The 17351-nt window shown below is 41.2% G+C and overlaps 1 protein-coding gene across 2 annotated transcripts in view; it reads left to right on the forward strand.

The window, feature by feature from the left end:
• Positions 1-17351, forward strand: part of LOC113016306 (uncharacterized) — a 36461-nt gene that overhangs the window by 13108 nt on the left and 6002 nt on the right. For both annotated transcript variants that reach the window (XM_026159045.2, XM_026159046.2), the window contains exons 14-27: positions 3383-3451; positions 6117-6185; positions 6976-7044; positions 10627-10695; positions 11302-11370; positions 11486-11557; positions 12338-12406; positions 12494-12565; positions 12675-12743; positions 13233-13301; positions 13979-14047; positions 14683-14751; positions 15696-15764; positions 17266-17334. In XM_026159045.2, the coding sequence (XP_026014830.1) occupies positions 3383-3451; positions 6117-6185; positions 6976-7044; positions 10627-10695; positions 11302-11370; positions 11486-11557; positions 12338-12406; positions 12494-12565; positions 12675-12743; positions 13233-13301; positions 13979-14047; positions 14683-14751; positions 15696-15764; positions 17266-17334 (972 nt within the window). The remainder of the gene's footprint in view (positions 1-3382; positions 3452-6116; positions 6186-6975; positions 7045-10626; positions 10696-11301; positions 11371-11485; positions 11558-12337; positions 12407-12493; positions 12566-12674; positions 12744-13232; positions 13302-13978; positions 14048-14682; positions 14752-15695; positions 15765-17265; positions 17335-17351) is intronic.

A 17351-nucleotide genomic window follows, 5' to 3' on the forward strand; every position in this document is an offset into this window, starting at 1 on the left:
TCAGAAGGTCTGCTAGATGATGTTAATGCAGCACTACGGGCAATACCTACAACCACGATTACCGACACTAACAAGCTGATCTACAATACGGCAGCAGTGATCAGTGAGATGCTTGGCTACAAGTTGAACAGCCACAAGGGGCAGTACCCTCCATGGAGAAGGAGGCTAGAGGGCAAGATCAAAGTAGCACGGAGGGAGGTTAGCCAACTAACGGAGTTGCAGAAACGTGCGACAAATAAGGTGCCTAAGAAATACAGCAAGCTATCCATACCTGAGGCCTTGGAAACTGCCAAGCAAAGACTCACAGCCTTGGCCAGCCGCTTGAGGAGGTACACCAGAGAGATAGAAGGCAGGAGAATAAACCAGCTGTGCTCCACAGAACCAGCAAAGGTGTACTCTCAGTGGCAAGGGAACAATAAGAGAACAGCACCACCAAGGCTGGAGACGGAGCAATACTGGAAGAGCATATGGGAGAAGGATGCAACCCATAACAGCAATGCTCAGTGGCTAGAGGATCTGAGGGCAGACCACAGCGACCTCCCTGAACAGGGTCCAGTAACCATCACAGTGGCAGATATCCAAGAAAGGGTCTCCAGTATGAAGAGTTGGACAGCACCAGGGCCTGACATGGTTCACGCCTACTGGCTGAAGAAGCTGACTGCACTCCACGAGCGTCTGGCAGCACAAATGAACCAGCTGCTAGTTAACGAGAGACACCCGGAATGGCTAACTGAAGGCCGGACGGTCCTGATCCCCAAGGACCCCAAGAAGGGACCGGTCCCCTCCAACTACCGACCAATAACCTGCCTCAGTACTACATGGAAGCTCCTGTCAGGCATCATATCGGTTAAGATGAACAGGCACATGGGTCAATACATGAGCGGGACACAGAAAGGAATTGGCAAGAATACCAGAGGCGCAAAACACCAGCTACTGGTAGACAGAACAATCAGCCGAGACTGCAAGACCAGACTGACCAACCTGTGCACTGCCTGGATTGATTACAAGAAGGCCTATGACTCAATGCCCCACAGCTGGATACTGGAATGCCTAGAATTGTACAAGATCAATGGGACCCTAAGAACCTTCATCAGGAACTCAATGGGGATGTGGCGTACAACACTAGAGGCCAACTCCAAGCCCATAGCACAAGTCACCATCAAGTGCGGGATCTACCAGGGAGATGCTCTGTCCCCACTGCTGTTCTGCATAGGCCTGAACCCCCTCAGTGAGATCATTAACAAGACTGGCTACGGATACCGACTACGGAACGGAGCAGTTGTCAGCCACCTCCTGTACATGGATGACATCAAGCTGTATGCCAAGAGTGAACGAGACATCGATTCACTGATCCACACTACCAGGCTATACAGCAATGACATTGGAATGTCGTTCGGACTGGAGAAGTGTAGTCGGATGGTATCAAAGAGAGGGAAGGTAGTCAGAACTGAGGGGATTGAACTACCAGAAGGCAACATTGCAGACATAGAGGACAGTTACAAGTACCTGGGGATCCCGCAGGCGAATGGGAACCATGAAGAGGCCGCTAGAAAAGCTGCAACCACCAAGTACCTGCAGAGAGTCAGGCAAGTCCTGAGGAGTCAGCTGAATGGTAAGAACAAGATCCGGGCCATCAACACGTACGCCCTGCCCGTGATCAGGTACCCTGCTGGGGTAATAGGCTGGCCAAAGGAGGAGATAGAAGCCACTGACATAAAGACAAGAAAGCTCCTTACCATGCATGGAGGGTTTCACCCCAAGTCCAGCACCCTGAGGCTGTACGCTAAGCGGAAGGAAGGGGGCCGGGGACTGGTGAGTGTCAGCACCACAGTCCAGGATGAGACAACGAACATCCAAGAATACATTGGGAAGATGGCCCCAACTGACCGAGTGCTCAGTGAATACCTCAGGCAGCAGAAACCCAAGAAAGAGGAGGGAGACGAGGAACCATCATGGAAGGACAGGCCCCTGCACGGTATGTACCACCGGCAGATAGAGGAGGTGGCTGATATCCAGAAATCCTACCAGTGGCTGGACAAAGCTGGACTGAAAGACAGCACAGAGGCACTAATCATGGCAGCACAAGAACAAGCTCTGAGCACAAGATCCATAGAGGCTGGGGTCTATCACACCAGGCAAGACCCCAGGTGCAGGCTGTGTAAAGATGCCCCAGAGACAATCCAGCACATAACAGCAGGGTGCAAGATGCTAGCAGGCAAGGCATACATGGAACGCCATAACCAAGTGGCCGGCGTAGTGTACAGGAACATCTGTGCCGAGTATAACCTAGAAGTCCCGAGGTCAAAATGGGAGATGCCCCCAAGGGTGGTGGAGAATGACCGAGCTAAGATCCTGTGGGACTTCCAGATACAGATGGACAAAATGGTGGTGGCTAACCAACCGGACATAGTGGTGGTAGACAAACAGAAGAAGACGGCCGTAGTGATCGATGTAGCAGTTCCGAATGACAGCAATATCAGGAAGAAGGAACACGAGAAGCTGGAGAAATACCAAGGGCTCAGAGAAGAGCTCGAGAGGATGTGGAGGGTGAAGGTAACGGTGGTCCCCGTGGTAATCGGAGCACTAGGTGCGGTGACTCCCAAGCTAGGCGAGTGGCTCCAGCAGATCCCGGGAACAACATCGGAGATCTCTGTCCAGAAGAGCGCAGTCCTGGGAACAGCTAAGATACTGCGCAGGACCCTCAAGCTCCCAGGCCTCTGGTAGAGGACCCGAGCTTGAAGGATAAAACCGCCCGCATGGGCGTGCTGGGTGTTTTTTTTTATATATATATATGGGCTTTTTTTTTTTTTTTTGCCATCAACAGTTTTTATTAAATGTAACAAATACTCAGGAGGGCTAGCTACACATAATATCTAATTCAAGTTTTAAACTTCTGCCGCAGGTAAATGATGGCTAAATCTAAAATCAAAGTGCAACTTAAAAGTAATTTAAAAAATTTAAATATGAAAGAATAACAATAAAAATCAGAATTTTGATGTTTGGAGACACATGGAACACCAACCTCAGTCTCCTGTCTCTTGTCTGTCAGACATCCAATAAAACCTAATATATATGTGAGCCTTGCTGCTCTATAAACTACTACACCTGACTTTTAAAAAAGCTTTCTGGCAAAAGTCCCTGAAGGCAAACCTTCCCCTCTGTGAACCCCCCTCACTGTTTAAGGATCTATTGCTAATACCTTGGCCAGATGGAAACATTTGGCGGGGGTTAGATCCAGTTTGTCACCACGCCTTAGACAAGAGACAAGTAAAGAAGCAACAGAACGAAATGTTGACATCCAAGCAGGGACATTACATTTTATCTTCAGAGACAACCTAGTTTTCATGTGAGACATCTTTTCAGTTTCCTTTGTTTTACTCAGGGACCTCAAGGACCACAGGGAGTCCAAGGAGAGAGAGGGCTGATAGGAGAAGGTCTGCCTGGACCAAAGGTGAGTTAGCGTTCATGCTTTTTAAGTCTGACCTTTTTCGTGTAAAAAACAGCCAGGGAAACTCTTTTAACCCCTTTAACCCTGTTTAAGGCATTCATACCTTTCATATCTACAAACTGACCTACACAAAGATCCATCTGGGCTCCAGATTCCAGAATGTAATGACAGGAAATTGATGATGTGTAGGATTACAAGACATGATAACTCAACACAAAAGTTCCATAAATTAACAGTGTGGTATGGCTCTCATTACCTCGTGCTGTGATCTAGTCCGTTGATCGTATCCAGCACAGGACATGAGAACATCTCCACATAAAGCATAAAAAGTTTCAGAGATGGTTCAAGAAAAAAGCCAGGGCATCATGTCAGTGACTCACTGAGAGAGGAAATAAAGAGTCTTTTCGTATGTCTGTGTTTTCTCAAGGCCATCAGGCACACACATTCATATATGCACACTCAGTGTCTTTTAAGCACATGTGGATATATACGTTCTCTCATGTTGTTTTCGTTTTCCAAAGCAATTTCCACATGAGAGATATCTTTGACATTTTTGGGCCAAAAAAATTTTTCATTCAGTATTTGAGTGTGTCCTTATACTGTGCAGAAGACATACACAGCATGTTTTTGTGATGCTTTAATGTTTCCTATTGTTATTCTTAGTTTTCCCGTCCTTTTTCAGATTGCACAGCGTGTTTTTGTTTATGGGCTTCTGATTGGCCAACATTTCTGTATGTTTAGATTTATGCCTCCACCTGTTCTTTTGGCATGATTTTGAGTGACATGTTTTTTTGTGTTTTCATGCAGACAGAGACATTTTTGAAATGAAAGTGGAAAATTTAAGACAATTTGAAACATCCAGCAGAGTTATTTCATTCTTTTTAATGTTGAAAAATATTAAAATATTTATCAGACTCAGCCCTAAGATCATTTTAATTATCTCTCACAAAAGTTGTATTGATTCCCCAAGCAATTAAAAACAACATAGCTCAACATCAGTGTAATTGCAAAAATGTATTATTACTTTTGGAAGCGTTCCTTTGTAAAATGTTTGTGGTTTCTTTCAAATTACAGGTGTCAGATCTGTGCATTTGTCATGCAGCTCTGTTGTTTTGATAAATGCACACAGCTAAATTAAACATAGTTACTGTAAAAACTCTGTGACTTTGTTATAAGACTAACAGAGCAGTTTTGTATCACAGGAAGTGGAATTCAGGTGAAATTTTCAACTTTAGACTGCTTCAGACTACTATTTGATTTATCACTTGGCGACTTGCCTTGGTGATGGTATCAGTCATGCCCCCCCCCCCCCCCCCCCCGACACACACACACACACACACACACACACACACACACACACACACACACACACACACACACACACACACACAGGAGAAGGTGGATCCCCCACTGCTGAAGATTGGCCTCAAGGGTGCTTTTTCCCCACTTTTTTTAATGGCGTTCTTGTTCCAAAGCAGCATTCTTCACATGACAAGCCTCGACAGGCTCCAGATTCACAGGAGCTCTGCAGCTTTTTCCACATCATTAGCACCTCAGCTTGTGAGGGATCATAGAGTTACGACAGTAAATCTTTACTTCTTGAGGCTAACATGCAAGAGCGGCATGTTAATCAGTGTACTCCTCTATGCGACATTGTTTCTGTTGTCCTTGGATGTCCTTGGAAGACGCAGAAATATTTCCTTAAGGGAAATCGGATTTTTCTGCAGTCTATAAAGTGCAGGACATTATGCAGCATTTTTTTTTTCATTTTACTGACTGTCATCCTGTATTATCTTTCTAATCCCTCAGTGAATTTCTCCTTCTGCTTTTTCTCTTTGTGTAATACTTATATCTCCTCTAGGCACGTTTTGATATACATGAAATACCACAATATTCCTATATACTATATAGTATGGCTAGTATGGCTTTCCGTAGAAGAAACAGAAACTGTGTGCAAGTTTGGATCTTTCAGGCCACTTCTGGTGAGCAAGTTACACTCTTCTATCAGTAACTGACATAAATCAAACTGAACATTTATAATAACAATAAGCATTTTGTTTTTGCTAAACCATCACAAGAAGCCATGAAACTAACTGAGAAACAGCTCGTAATGCACATTACTCCAATGGCAGCTTTTCAGTTACAAAGCCATCATTCTCTTTAAAGTCAGATTAAAAAGATGAAATAATTCATTGTGAATGAAAAGCATGCTGTAGTGGTTAACACATTTGCTTTACATATAAGACATCCCCAGTCTGACACTGAGGAGACATAAATCCAGCCTTGGGTGGGTGAGTGGGAGGGGTTATAAACCAGTGTATTCTTAGTGCAGGGCCCAGGCCTGTATGTTGTGTCAGGAAGGGCATCTGGTACAGAAACTGTGCCAAATCAAGTATGTGGATCCATCTGCTGTGGTGAAACCTCGGGGAATGAGGAAGCAGCTGAAAGATGATACATTGGTTAAACTAAAACTCCTGTTTGGCTTCAAAGTCGTGTAATGTTTTACACTGTGTGAGTTCTTTTGGAAAATAACATCTGTATTTTGACTAATATCTTATTATTCTAACTTTTATACTTATTTTTCTGCTCCTATTTTGGCATTATTTTCATACATCTTACTGATATTTCAAGAGTCAATTTGCAGTAACTTTTTTGTCCATCTTGGCAGGGAGAGCGAGGCTTGGAAGGGCCACGGGGACCCAGAGGACAGCCGGGTGCTGGAATCAAAGGAGACAAGGTGGAGTTTAAAGAGGCCTTAACTAAGGCGCCTGCTGAAAAGCCTTCACACAGCCATGAAGAGAAAGCCGGAGTCCTGTTGTGAAGAAGGCCATAAGTTGGCAGAGCCACGGATGAATGCATTCAGTGCAGTGTTATGTAGGAGGTCACAGTCCACAGATGATGAATCAAGGTCAAAGCATGGATAGTGTAGGAGGAGCGCAGTTTCACTGCTTGTGCTGATGAATGTGGAAAAGTTAGCCTGCAGTCAGGTACAGTCAGACATAGACATAAAGGTAAAGGTTTGTCTTTCAGGATGTGTTTGTAGAGCTTCACAGCCATCTGGCAGCATTTTAGCTCACAGACTTACAGACAAAGAAAGGCTGAGTTGATTTTTAGCTATGTAATTCTTTCTGCTACATGAAAAATCATTTCCCCCCCAAAAAAACTTTTTCGTTGTGATTTACACGGGTGTTCTCGACACCGATGTTGCTGACAGTTTTACCGTGGGCTTTGTAGTGAAGTTTATTGGAGGTAATCACAAAGTTTTCATGCAGTAATGACAAACACCGCCTGCAGGGTTCTCTGCATTACCATCATATATTTGTGATGTGATTATAGCATGTGACAGATAAAAGGAAGTGAGGCAAAAGGAGCAGATGTCATCAAGTGTGGCCTATATTATTAATTCATTAAAATGCAGCGCTATAGAATTGTATACAGATGGGTGTTTTCCACATATAATAAATCACATTTCAGTGTGAGGCACTGTCAACCTATTAACATTTACATGTTGTTATCTGAACTTGTAGGGGGATTTTGGGCCACCGGGTCTTCCAGGGCTTGTCGGTCTCCCAGGACTAGGCATACAGGGTGAGAAGGCAAGTGTTGGACTCATAATATGATTCCCACAGTGGCTCTAATACATTGATTTTTTCATGTTTTTATAATCACAGTGGGCTTATATTGATTTTTTTTAATAGTTTTTTTTAATTGTTACTGTCACCATCCATGTTTTGACTTGTTAATGTAAGGCAATAGTGATGAACTGACAATTATCAATAACATAATGAGGAAAATGTATTGTTTAAGTAAGATACCATATGCAATATGACAGAAGTTTGTAGTTTATCAATGATTCTCAATCCAAGCGAAGCCCTTTTTTAGTGCTAAGGAGCGTGCAAACATTCCTGCCTGTGCACTACTGGCTCTGTTGTGCTGGCTCCGGGTCCAATGTGTAACTGATGCTACCAACATTAACAGGACGCTTACAGCCTCTTATTGCGTGTTTGTCTGGGTTTCCGGTGTTCTGACAAAATGTCCTACTTTGTCAAAACATCTTACCGTAGCGTAAATTTATAGTCATGTCAATCAATCTGTGCTACCTTATCAGAATATACTGCCTTACGTGGTTTATGCCTCCATCGTACATATCTATAGGTAGGACGCTTTGATGGCCAAATCACACTTATCAAAACGTGCTTCCTGCTTGGATTTATACAGTAAATAAAATGACCAATGTCAAGGTTCTTAGAAATTAAACAACGTTATCACTCAATTAACAAGTATGTAGTGCAATATTACTTTCTTCGACATAACAACGGAGCGTGGTGTCCACTAACTGCAGGAGGACTAAAATTAATTGACAAGGTTTACACTGTATGCCAGTTTACAGAAGTTTAGAAGTACTAAATCAAGACTTGAAATATGACTTCAATTGAGACTCCAAATTGGAGTATTTTTGCACAAATGAACGCATGTTAGCTTGAAAAGTTAACAAATTGACAACAGCTTAAGGAAAACAAGTATCAACTGTAATAAACTGTCAGTAAGAACAAGTAGGAGAGCTTGATAGGTAGGGTGTTTTGTCAGAACACCGGCAATGCGCAGAATTACCAAAATTAGAGAGGGGATAACCTAACATATGAAACAGGAAAAAACTGCTGTGTAATCCATTTATTCCACCAAAGTAACTGTATTCTAATTATCATCTATTTAAGCGGTAACTGTAACAGAATACAGTTACTCATATTTTGTATTTTAAATACGTAACGCCTGTTCGTGTATTCTGTAACTCCCCAATACTGACCACAGTAAACAATAATTCTGCCAAGATCTTCATTGTAGCACGTTCATTGAGAACAGGTCAATCTGACATTAGCATTTAGCTTAAATCATGCCCGTGCCAAAATAGAACACCTTCAAGCTGCTAGCATCAGTACAGGGAGTGCAGAATTATTAGGCAAGTTGTATTTTTGAGGAATAATTTTATTATTGAACAACAACCATGTTCTCAATGAACCCAAAAAACTCATTAATATCAAAGCTGAATGTTTGTGGAAGTAGTTTTTAGTTTGTTTTTAGTTTTAGCTATTTTAGGGGGATATCTGTGTGTGCAGGTGACTATTACTGTGCATAATTATTAGGCAACTTAACAAAAAACAAATATATACCCATTTCAATTATTTATTTTTACCAGTGAAACCAATATAACATCTCCACATTCACAAATATACATTTCTGACATTCAAAAACAAAACAAAAACAAATCAGCGACCAATATAGCCACCTTTCTTTGCAAGGACACCCAAAAGCCTGCCATCCATGGATTCTGTCAGTGTTTTGATCTGTTCACCATCAACATTGCGTGCAGCAGCAACCACAGCCTCCCAGACACTGTTCAGAGAGGTGTACTGTTTTCCCTCCTTGTAAATCTCACATTTGATGATGGACCACAGGTTCTCAATGGGGTTCAGATCAGGTGAACAAGGAGGCCATGTCATTAGTTTTACTTCTTTTATACCCTTTCTTGCCAGCCACGCTGTGGAGTACTTGGACGCGTGTGATGGAGCATTGTCCTGCATGAAAATCATGTTTTTCTTGAAGGATGCAGACTTCTTCCTGTACCACTGCTTGAAGAAGGTGTCTTCCAGAAACTGGCAGTAGGACTGGGAGTTGAGCTTGACTCCATCCTCAACCCGAAAAGGCCCCACAAGCTCGTCTTTGATGATACCAGCCCAAACCAGTACTCCACCTCCACCTTGCTGGTGTCTGAGTCGGACTGGAGTTCTCTGCCCTTTACCAATCCAGCCACGGGCCCATCCATCTGGTCCATCAAGACTCACTCTCATTTCATCAGTCCATAAAACCTTAGAAAAACCAGTCTTGAGATATTTCTTGGCCCAGTCTTGACGTTTCAGCTTGTGTGTCTTGTTCAGTGGTGGTCGTCTTTCAGCCTTTCTTACCTTGGCCATGTCTCTGAGTATTGCACACCTTGTGCTTTTGGGCACTCCAGTGATGTTGCAGCTCTGAAATATGGCCAAACTGGTGGCAAGTGGCATCTTGGCAGCTGCACGCTTGACTTTTCTCAGTTCATGGGCAGTTATTTTGCGCTTTGGTTTTTTCACACGCTTCTTGCGACCCTGTTGACTATTTTGAATGAAACGCTTGATTGTTCGATGATCACGCTTCAGAAGCTTTGCAATTTTGAGACTGCTGCATCCCTCTGCAAGATATCTCACTATTTTTGACTTTTCTGAGCCTGTCAAGTCCTTCTTTTGACCCATTTTGCCAAAGGAAAGGACGTTGCCTAATAATTATGCACACCTGATATAGGGTGTTGATGTCATTAGACCACACCCCTTCTCATTACAGAGATGCACATCACCTAATATGCTTAATTGGGAGTAGGCTTTCGAGCCTATACAGCTTGGAGTAAGACAACACGCATGAAGAGGATGATGTGGACAAAATACTCATTTGCCTAATAATTCTGCACTCCCTGTATTTGTTTACTAATAAATAAATAAAGAAGCATCTGCTTTGAGCTACTTTTTCCCTATTCTTTGATAACAAATGACAGAAAATATGATTACATGGTGTTGCTTTATTAATACAAGCTTTTGATCAACAATCATAATTTAACCAACATGATGCAGAAGTGCATACAAATTCATGCTCTGACACAATAACCACAGCTAGTGGAAACTGTTGGCTGCTGACAGCTTAGCCAAAGAGTTTTTCACTGTCATCAAAACATCAGCTAATTGCTATCAGAACAGGTCTGGTTCTAGTTCACCATTCACTCACTTGTGGAAGAGAGGGAGACAGGTGTGCTCTCACACTGGGCTTTGTGTACAGCTGAATTTATTTAAAGAAAAGGCTTCATAATAGGACTGAAAAAGTCTCCATTAATCACCTGATTATAGAAAATAATAAACCAGCCTACTGGAAGAAGAAAAACTTTTCATGCTAAACTGTTTTTAATTTTAATATGTGTTTAAACCAGAAACATATATTGCACTGAACCAATGAAATCATTTAAATTTTGTGTTAGAAGAAAAGTTTGCCTCCTTCTGATGTCCAAGAAAAAATTCTAATTACTCTGCCTTCAGCAAAAACACTCCCTGTTTACAGATTCCATTCAGGCTTCTTTTAATTACTGCATTTATTCATACCTGCAGGGCATAGAGGGTCCAAGGGGGCCACCGGGAAGCAGAGGTCCACCAGGAGAAGGCATGCCTGGGCCCAAGGTTTGTACATATGCTCAAAATCTTAGTGGTAATAACAAGGGGTCAGGATTTCTATGTGGAGGCCACAGAGTTTATAGTTGGAACTGGATCATATGACCCTGAAACGTCACATAGTTAAGTGGTATAATGCTTAGCAATGATGACTTAAACTGCAGGATCTGGCAAGCTGATTAATGATTTGATAGCCAAGCAAGCAAGGCTGATGCTTTTAGTCACATTTATCTCTATTGTACGTGTTCTGCTCTCAGCACTGAAGACAGAAATTAAAGGTTAACCTACAATTGGAGCGATACTGTATATCCACATAGATTATCAAGTGTACAACTGGGTGAGGATGTTAAATCAAAGTAAATTGAATGCTAAACTGACCAGGTACTCAGTCCGTCCTGTATTTTAAGCTGTTATGTAAACTTTCATTGCAAGTCTTCCTGGTGTCTCAGCATAAACGCTGGTGTGACCAGGCCTGTACAAAATAATGCCAGCAAGTATATTTTCTTAAAAAATACGTGGCTCTCTGGTAATAGTCCGCTTAGCAAATATTAACAATACTGGTGTAAGTGTTTTAGTAATTACGACAAGATGTGAAGATGTTATTGCCTAACACAGGGAGACCAAGGGTTTCCAGGTGAAATTGGTGCTCCAGGGGAGAGAGGGGCTGGAGACCCTGGAGCTAAGGTGAGTTGAAACCATTTGGTAAAAACCCACATCAGCAGCAGTTATCAGTATACATTATTTAAAGTATTAAACATTCCCTCCATAAACTCATACAGAGCCACCAATCTGTCCTCAGGGTGAACCAGGATCATCAGGAATGCCAGGTTTGCCTGGGCTTCCAGGGGAGGATGGAGCCCCTGGACAGAAGGTAGTTTGAAGATGTTTTAACCTGAGCAAACGCAAAATGCAGTTTTTAAATGATCATTTTATTTATTAAGGGAAAAAGCTATCCAAATCTATCTCGCTGTACATGGTAATTCAATTTTCTGTTGTATCAAAAAATCCCTTAAGTAAAACCTGTCTGATCAAGTGTAGTAGGCTAAAAGGTCTCAAGAACCAATGCAGCATCCCATGATATATAGAAATTTTCTAAAGATAGTTGACATCTATCAGTTTGGGAAGGATTATATATCCATTTCTAAGGCTTTAGGACTCAATCAAACCACATTGAGCTCCATTATGAACAATGGTGGTATGATTGTCTGGGGATTTGCTCTTTTAGGAGCTGGACAACTTGCCTTAATTGATGAAACCATGAATTCTGCTATCTGTGAGAAAATCCTGAAGAGAATGTCCAGCCATCAGTTCATATCCTGAAGCTCAAGCCCACTTGGCTTACTCTGAATCACTCAAAAACAACCAAATGAAGGTTTTGGGTTTTTGAAAAGTCTCCAATTAAAAAGTTTGTGCAAAGAGTGAGCCAAGATTCTTCTGCATTGATATGAAAGACTCTGAAGAACTGCAATTCAGCAACTGCCAGTTGCTGAATTGCAGTTCTTACTAACAAGGGTGTTACAACCAGGTTAGCAATATCTATTATTACATTTTGTTTGATGATGTAAAACATGTAAGTATGACAAATAGGCAAAACATTAAAAAAAACAAAAACAGGATGGGGCCAAATACTTGGATGCATGTGTGTCTTTAGGGCGAGCCCGGAGCTATTGGCCTAAGAGGGCCAGATGGCGCTCCTGGAATTGGTATCCAAGGTGAAAAGGTAAAAAAGTAATATTCCATATTTCATTTTCCTGCAAGTCAGTAAGTAAGTCAGACCAGTGAGTATATTCCTGATGTGACCTTCAAGGGTGACCAAGGCCAAAGAGGAATCAGAGGCTTGACTGGGCCGCCAGGCATTGCTGGACCCTCAGGACCAAAGGTGAGCAATCATTAGGCCATCATTAACATTTACCTGGAAAGAGATAATGAGAAAATATCCTCTGTACGTTTTTGGTCTTAACCAGTTTTCATACAATAAACTTTGTCAGGGAGAACCAGGAGCGCAAGGCAGGCTGGGTTTGCCTGGTCCTCCAGGACGCTTCATCACTGGACCCAAGGTATAAGATTCAGTTTTACTGAGCCATCAGTGTAAGACTGCGGAGATTCGTCATGTTTTCTTCACATTTTCACAAAATATGTGGTTATTATTTTAGGTTGTTCCAAGACTCTTTGTAGAAAGAAACATTGATTCTCCTGATGCACGTAAACTTGTTATTGGCATTATTGTTATTGTACTACATACATACTACATTATTGTAGAATCTCTGCTGTGATTTGGCACTATATAAATAAAACTGAATTGAATTGAATTAGTATGTTTTGTTCGTAGCATTAACCCATTATTAAACAATATTATCAGTGGTAGAAGTCTTTAATTTGCTTCTAAGTAGCAACAGCACAGTTGCACAATGTTCTACATTTTATATTGTATATACAGTGTCTATTAAAGTTAACCTTTTTATATTAGATGTACAACATCGATGTTGCACATCTATGTACAACCTTCTGTACTAAGGGGCAGCTTTGTTACTAAAAATGTGTTGTAGGGTGATCCTGGTCCAAATGGCCCTCCTGGTCCAGTTGGGGAGACTGGCTATGGACTTCCTGGTCCTAAGGTAAAACTGATATTATTATTCTCTGGTTGAAAAAGAAATACACATATAAATATGTATTGCATTTCTATTGGGTGCCTGCCTGTAGAAACAAGCATGAGTCAGATTTTCGAACAAACACATTTAAACATGTGCTGAGTGCGTCCAAATCTGGAAAAGAATCAATAATCAAACAAGTAATGAGGGGCAGATCAGGAAACACGTGTTTGTGCTTTCATCATCAAGGCCATTTACAGTCCATCTAGAAAGAACAGAGAATATGTCAAAAATTAGGATGGGAAGCACAGCTGTACATCCTGTCATGCTTTCCATACGCTAACATTTGCTGAAAATCTCAGCTAATAAAATGCTACAACCTGTTTTTATGTTTTGCTCAATACTTAACCCTCTCAGGCTCAAATTAAGTTTTTGTTGCTAATGCACAAAAGAATACCTGCAGTGGTACTTCTAAGTAAAAAAAACCTCATAAAATATGTATGTGGGGTAATCAGGTTGTTAGCTTTTACTTGTTGCAAATCTGCAACGCCTGCCTTGAGAGGGTTAATATAAGGGACCAAGCAAAGGAGCATATGTGTCCATTTATGTGCATATTCCACTTTAGTTTGTTTTGCAAGTCTGTAAATCTCTTTGTATCCTTTGTATGAATGAATTATTGATTCCTATGTATCTGCCTCCTGTAGGGTGACCGAGGAGATCGAGGCCCTCCAGGCCCATTTGGTCCCAAAGGAGACGGCTATCCTGGCCCCATGGTGAGGAGCTGATTTAGACAATGACATATGTCTCCTCATAAATCTGTACACCCATACCTTTCATCTGCATACTATATCTAGTCCTCCATCCATCTAGCATTTGCCTCTCTTGTACTGCCGCTCAGTTCCAACCCTCTATCAATCAGTGAGACATTTATAACCCAACTTTACAGTAGGTGGCCCTTACACATATCCTGAGTATGTTTCCTTTAACTTAAACCAGAGGGAGATGAAATTAACATGACTTTCATTAAGGGCAGTAAGAATAAAGGTGGTGCCTTAAAAAAATAAGAAAAAAAATCACTTACTATATTTTACTTTCTCATTGAGGGTTGGATATGAAGATTGAAACCAAATGTTTGGTCTGTAAACCAGATGCTTAGCTTACCTTAGCATAAAGTCCGGGAACAATGAGAAGCCGCTAACCTGGTGCTGTCCAAAGGTAACAAAATCCCCCTGTGGTGCTAACTGTTCCAATTTTTACACATTAAATCCTGTTTTATTGCATTATTTTATAAAAGCCAGACAATTTCTTATTCAATTTCAAGTATTATACTCTGCTTGTTTCAGAGTACAATATTAACTTACTCTTCTTTCTGGAAATCCATACTTAAGTTAGCTTTTTGCTTTTTCAGGGTCCTCCTGGGCTGCCTGGACTTCCAGGAGAACCTGGGCCGGAGGGAGTGGGCGTTCCTGGACCGAAGGTGAGAATGTGGATCCATAAGATAGAACTTTCCAGCGTGCATTTCTTTCAAATGTCAGTGTAAAGTTGGGTCTTTGTTTAAAAAAAGTTGAGAATTATAGTAAGGTTACAGTAGGTTTCCACACTTTCCAGCAGACTTTGTGGTTTGTACAAAGGTCCCAGTATAGTGATGTGTTGGTAATTTGCAGGTCTACATAGTCATTTTAAAAATATGTCTACACACTAAAGCTATATGAAATCAATTCACTTCCATTTTCAAATCAATTTTATTTATATAGCACCAAATTACAACAACAGTTGATGTGCTTAATAAAATTGTAAGGTAATGACGAAACAGTACTGCAGAAAAACCCCAACATTAAGACAATACCCTATCAGCACACACTTGGCAACACTGGGAAGGAAAAAACATAGGAACTATGCTAAAGGACCAGCAACAGCACAAACATGAATAACAGAAGCCCACATTAACAGTTGTTGCTGTTTATGATGCTTCCCGCAGGTTCAGTATACAATTATAACATGTAGACATGCGGTCTGCAAAGCTCCTGGATCTGTCATACAGTATTGTGATGATAGTTAGTCACTGCTTATAAACATTATGGAATTCATTATTGGTTTGAATGCAAAATTCAATCAAAAATGTCCCATGTTTCAAAAATCTTGTAGGATGTAAACCTTATATGACATAGATGGTTCTTTCTGTGAGGTCAGAATTTAGAGCCAAAGCCATTGTCAAGTCCTGGTAAGATGAATTTCCAAGTTGTGTTTGAATCTGCACTGAAGATAAGTGAGATTATCTCACCATGGAAAGATTTGGTCTTTTGTTTAGGGAAGCTAATTAAGGGAAACACGATTTTAGTCAGTGCACGAGTTTGTTTGACAGATTGTAAATTGCTGTGCTGTCAGTGTTCATCTATCTTTGCTGTGCATTCATCTTTGCAGGGCGATATTGGATTTCGAGGGTTGCCTGGTTTACCAGGACTTCCAGGTGAAGGCCTCCCAGGACCTCTGGTAAATTTAAAACCTTTACATTTTTCAAATCTTTAACCTCTGCTGTTTTAAGCAACTCCCTTTTACCTGTTTTGTAATCAGAAATATTATAATATTATTCATTTTTATTTGGTTTTTTATTTGGTTTATGGGAACATGAGCCGAGGACAACATTCTAAGATGTTTACTTGAGAGGAGCCTTTTTCAAATTTCTCCTAAGTACTGCCAGATGGTTGTGACTGAGTTACATTCTCTGAAGAATAACAGGTTGAAAAAAAAAACACAGTGCATCGTCTTCTGTGCAAACATGCCCACAACTGGGCTGCTTGTTCATTTTTTGGTGGCATTTATCGTGATTTTTCCAACAGCACTGTGACACATGGGTGCAGGGTGTGAATCTCCACAGACATATGTGTCTGATGAGAAACACTTGGCCTAACAGGCCTTACTAAAAGAACACCCGGCACCCCGCATGTCCTCACATATCATATCCAGATTCCCCACAGGCTTCAGGCCACTGTCTGTGCAGGTCCGAGCTCTGTCAAAGTCATGCAGCAGTAGGCAGGTTTTAATTGAAGACGCAAATAATAGGAAAAAATGGGAAAGCAGAGCACACTGACACTTATCAGCTCTTGTCCGTGCTGAGAAAATGGTGATGTGAAACATTCACAACAACACTGGTAACCTTGAAGTTGCTGCTCTTTATTACAAGAATACAAAGTGTGTTTCAAACTCTTATAGATAAAGTAAATTTTTTGTTGGGTTGAGTTATTAATTGCACATGTGATATATATAGCTGCTATTGCCTTTTCTCACATTATGAAGTCAACCCAAACAGGAAATGTATTACAGTCAAAATCTTTTGTGGGTCATGACATCAGATAATTTCTTGGATTAAGCTGTTTTCACAGATGCACTGCAGCCCAGAAATCGAGTTGTCATAGCAGCATACAGACAACAAAGCATTCAAAGTAGAGGAGTGTACACATGTCACACATGCATGTGCAAGATTGAGTTGTGTATGTTTTCTAATCAAAATCAGTAATCTTATTTTACTTATTTTCTTTTTTTTAAGCCATTCAAGAAAAATTGAGGATATTTTGCCAACTTTAAGCTTTAATACTGAACACAGACAAGAGAAAACACATTACTGAATTCACTTTGGAGTTTGATGATAACTGGTAGCTGCACGTGACTTGAATTTGCTGTAGTCATGACTAGTTGACATTCAGTCATGACTACAGCAAAAGGCTTAAGTAATAGAGTATTGTTCCTGGCTTTTTTAATAACATTCCACCTGACAGGTGTCTCCCTGCCTACACCTCGCCACAGGTGGAGCCTGTATACTTATGTGAACAGCAAGTCAGCAGGTCTGCTGCCTTGACCCCAGTAACTGTGCCATTTGTATGGCTGCAACAAATATTTCTTTCATAAATTACAAATCTGCTTTTTTGTCACATTGTAGCTATTTTGTAACTGACCTTGAGCTGTAGTTATATAAGCAACATGTTTTGACTTGCAGGGTAACCCTGGGAGACCTGGTCCACCTGGGCCAACAGGTCCTCAAGGGCAAGGAGTTCAAGGGCCAAAGGTAGGCTGTAATTTATT

Source organism: Astatotilapia calliptera, chromosome 23, assembly GCF_964374335.1.
Source record: "Astatotilapia calliptera chromosome 23, fAstCal68.1, whole genome shotgun sequence".
NCBI classification, from domain to species: domain Eukaryota; kingdom Metazoa; phylum Chordata; class Actinopteri; order Cichliformes; family Cichlidae; genus Astatotilapia; species Astatotilapia calliptera.